General features: G+C 32.5%; 1 protein-coding gene across 2 annotated transcripts in view; it reads right to left on the bottom strand.

The window, feature by feature from the left end:
- Window positions 1-634: 634 nt before the first annotated feature.
- LOC111365906 (chaperone protein dnaJ 6-like) overlaps window positions 635-1,380 on the bottom strand; it is a 4,409-nt gene continuing 3,663 nt past the window's right edge. Inside the window, exons 7-9 of one of the 2 annotated variants that reach the window (XM_022986458.1) lie at window positions 1,222-1,312; window positions 871-1,117; window positions 635-835 (exon numbers count right to left, since the gene is read on the bottom strand). In XM_022986458.1, the coding sequence (XP_022842226.1) occupies window positions 919-1,117; window positions 1,222-1,312 (290 nt within the window). In that variant the 3' untranslated portion in view covers window positions 635-835; window positions 871-918. Of the gene's footprint in view, window positions 1,118-1,221; window positions 1,313-1,380 lie in introns of both variants that reach the window. The other variant, XM_022986457.1, reaches the window with a different exon arrangement.

Raw genomic sequence — 1,380 nt, forward strand, 5'->3', positions numbered from 1 at the left:
ATATCAAAGTAGAAGATAAAAAAATTTGCTTCCAAAACTAACAGCCACTTATTTTACAAAATTTGTACGATTGTGATTCTCACATGCGAGAGAACTTATTGAAGAACCACTGTCACATTGCCACTTAAATCGTGATACATTTGGAAATAACCCTTTTATCACATCATTTGAACTTCAAATAAGCTAAAATACATTATTCTATTGCAAATAAAATTTAAATTAAATGGATTGGCTTCTAATTCGTAAATTTTGTTAATCATAATATCAATCTCTTCGACTCTTCTAAATATAAGCAAAGTACGTTGGAGGATGTTTCCATATAAATTTATTCATGTTTAACATGGTTAAGCTTGAGAGTTTGGTCTTGCATCAAACCCTTGAGGTGAAATGTCAGTTTGGCTACCTAAACAAGAAAAAATAACTTTTGTTTTTGGTCTGCAAATAGGTGATTAAACGTTAATTGAATGAATTTTAACACATTATCTCTCTTTCTTGACAATTAAATATCTACCTTTATTTCGTGTCACAAGAAGAATCAAAATTTTGTAGTAACTTCAACTTTGTTGCATAATTAATCATTTCGTTTATGTATTAACGGATTAGCTGATAAACAACTTTTATGTGGACGATAAAATAAATAATAATAAAAATAAAGAAGATAACCAACCAAAGGTACATTCTTCACCTCTCTCAACTGGAAGCAACCCGTTTTCCTTAACTTCCCTTCCTTTCTTTTTTCATATAAATACAAAAACAGGCACTCAACATTCAGTAGAAACATGCCAACCTTAGGCATTTTAGCAATGATTTTATATAAATAACATGCAAATTTGAACACCGGCTGTAACATTTAGGTGAAGAACGGGTGAAACCGTTCAACTTTTTAAAAGAAATTCAAACAAAACTCAAAATGCCAAGCTACTTACGTTTGGATGATTTTTTCCGGCTTTCGAGCTTTTTTCGAGCAGCTTCGAATTCTTCTCCACTAGGTTCAGGGACTACATCGCCGCCTCCATATTTTTGAACAAGAGATGATAACATTGAATCAACCTTGCCTTTCCTCTCATTTTGTCGCTTTGAGATTATAGCATATAAATCCTCTGAATTTTCTTTCGACCTGAAAAGGTAACAGTTTCAAGCATGGTAGTAATCAAGTTGTCACACCAAAATAAATATAAAAAAATTCCTAAAACTATATCAGAGCCCTGAATCAAGACTTACTTCTTTCTCTGTCTCAATGGACTTGTAGGTGGTTTTGTTTCTGACACCTGTTTAGCCCATTTTTCATATGATTTGGTGGACCTGAGCTCTCCTGCAAATACATTTATGCTCGAGCTAATGAGAGTAATTGACGTATTAGAGAATGAGTGAGTTATTTAA

Source organism: Olea europaea, chromosome 17, assembly GCF_002742605.1.
Source record: "Olea europaea var. sylvestris chromosome 17, O_europaea_v1, whole genome shotgun sequence".
Taxonomy (NCBI): Eukaryota; Viridiplantae; Streptophyta; class Magnoliopsida; order Lamiales; family Oleaceae; genus Olea; species Olea europaea.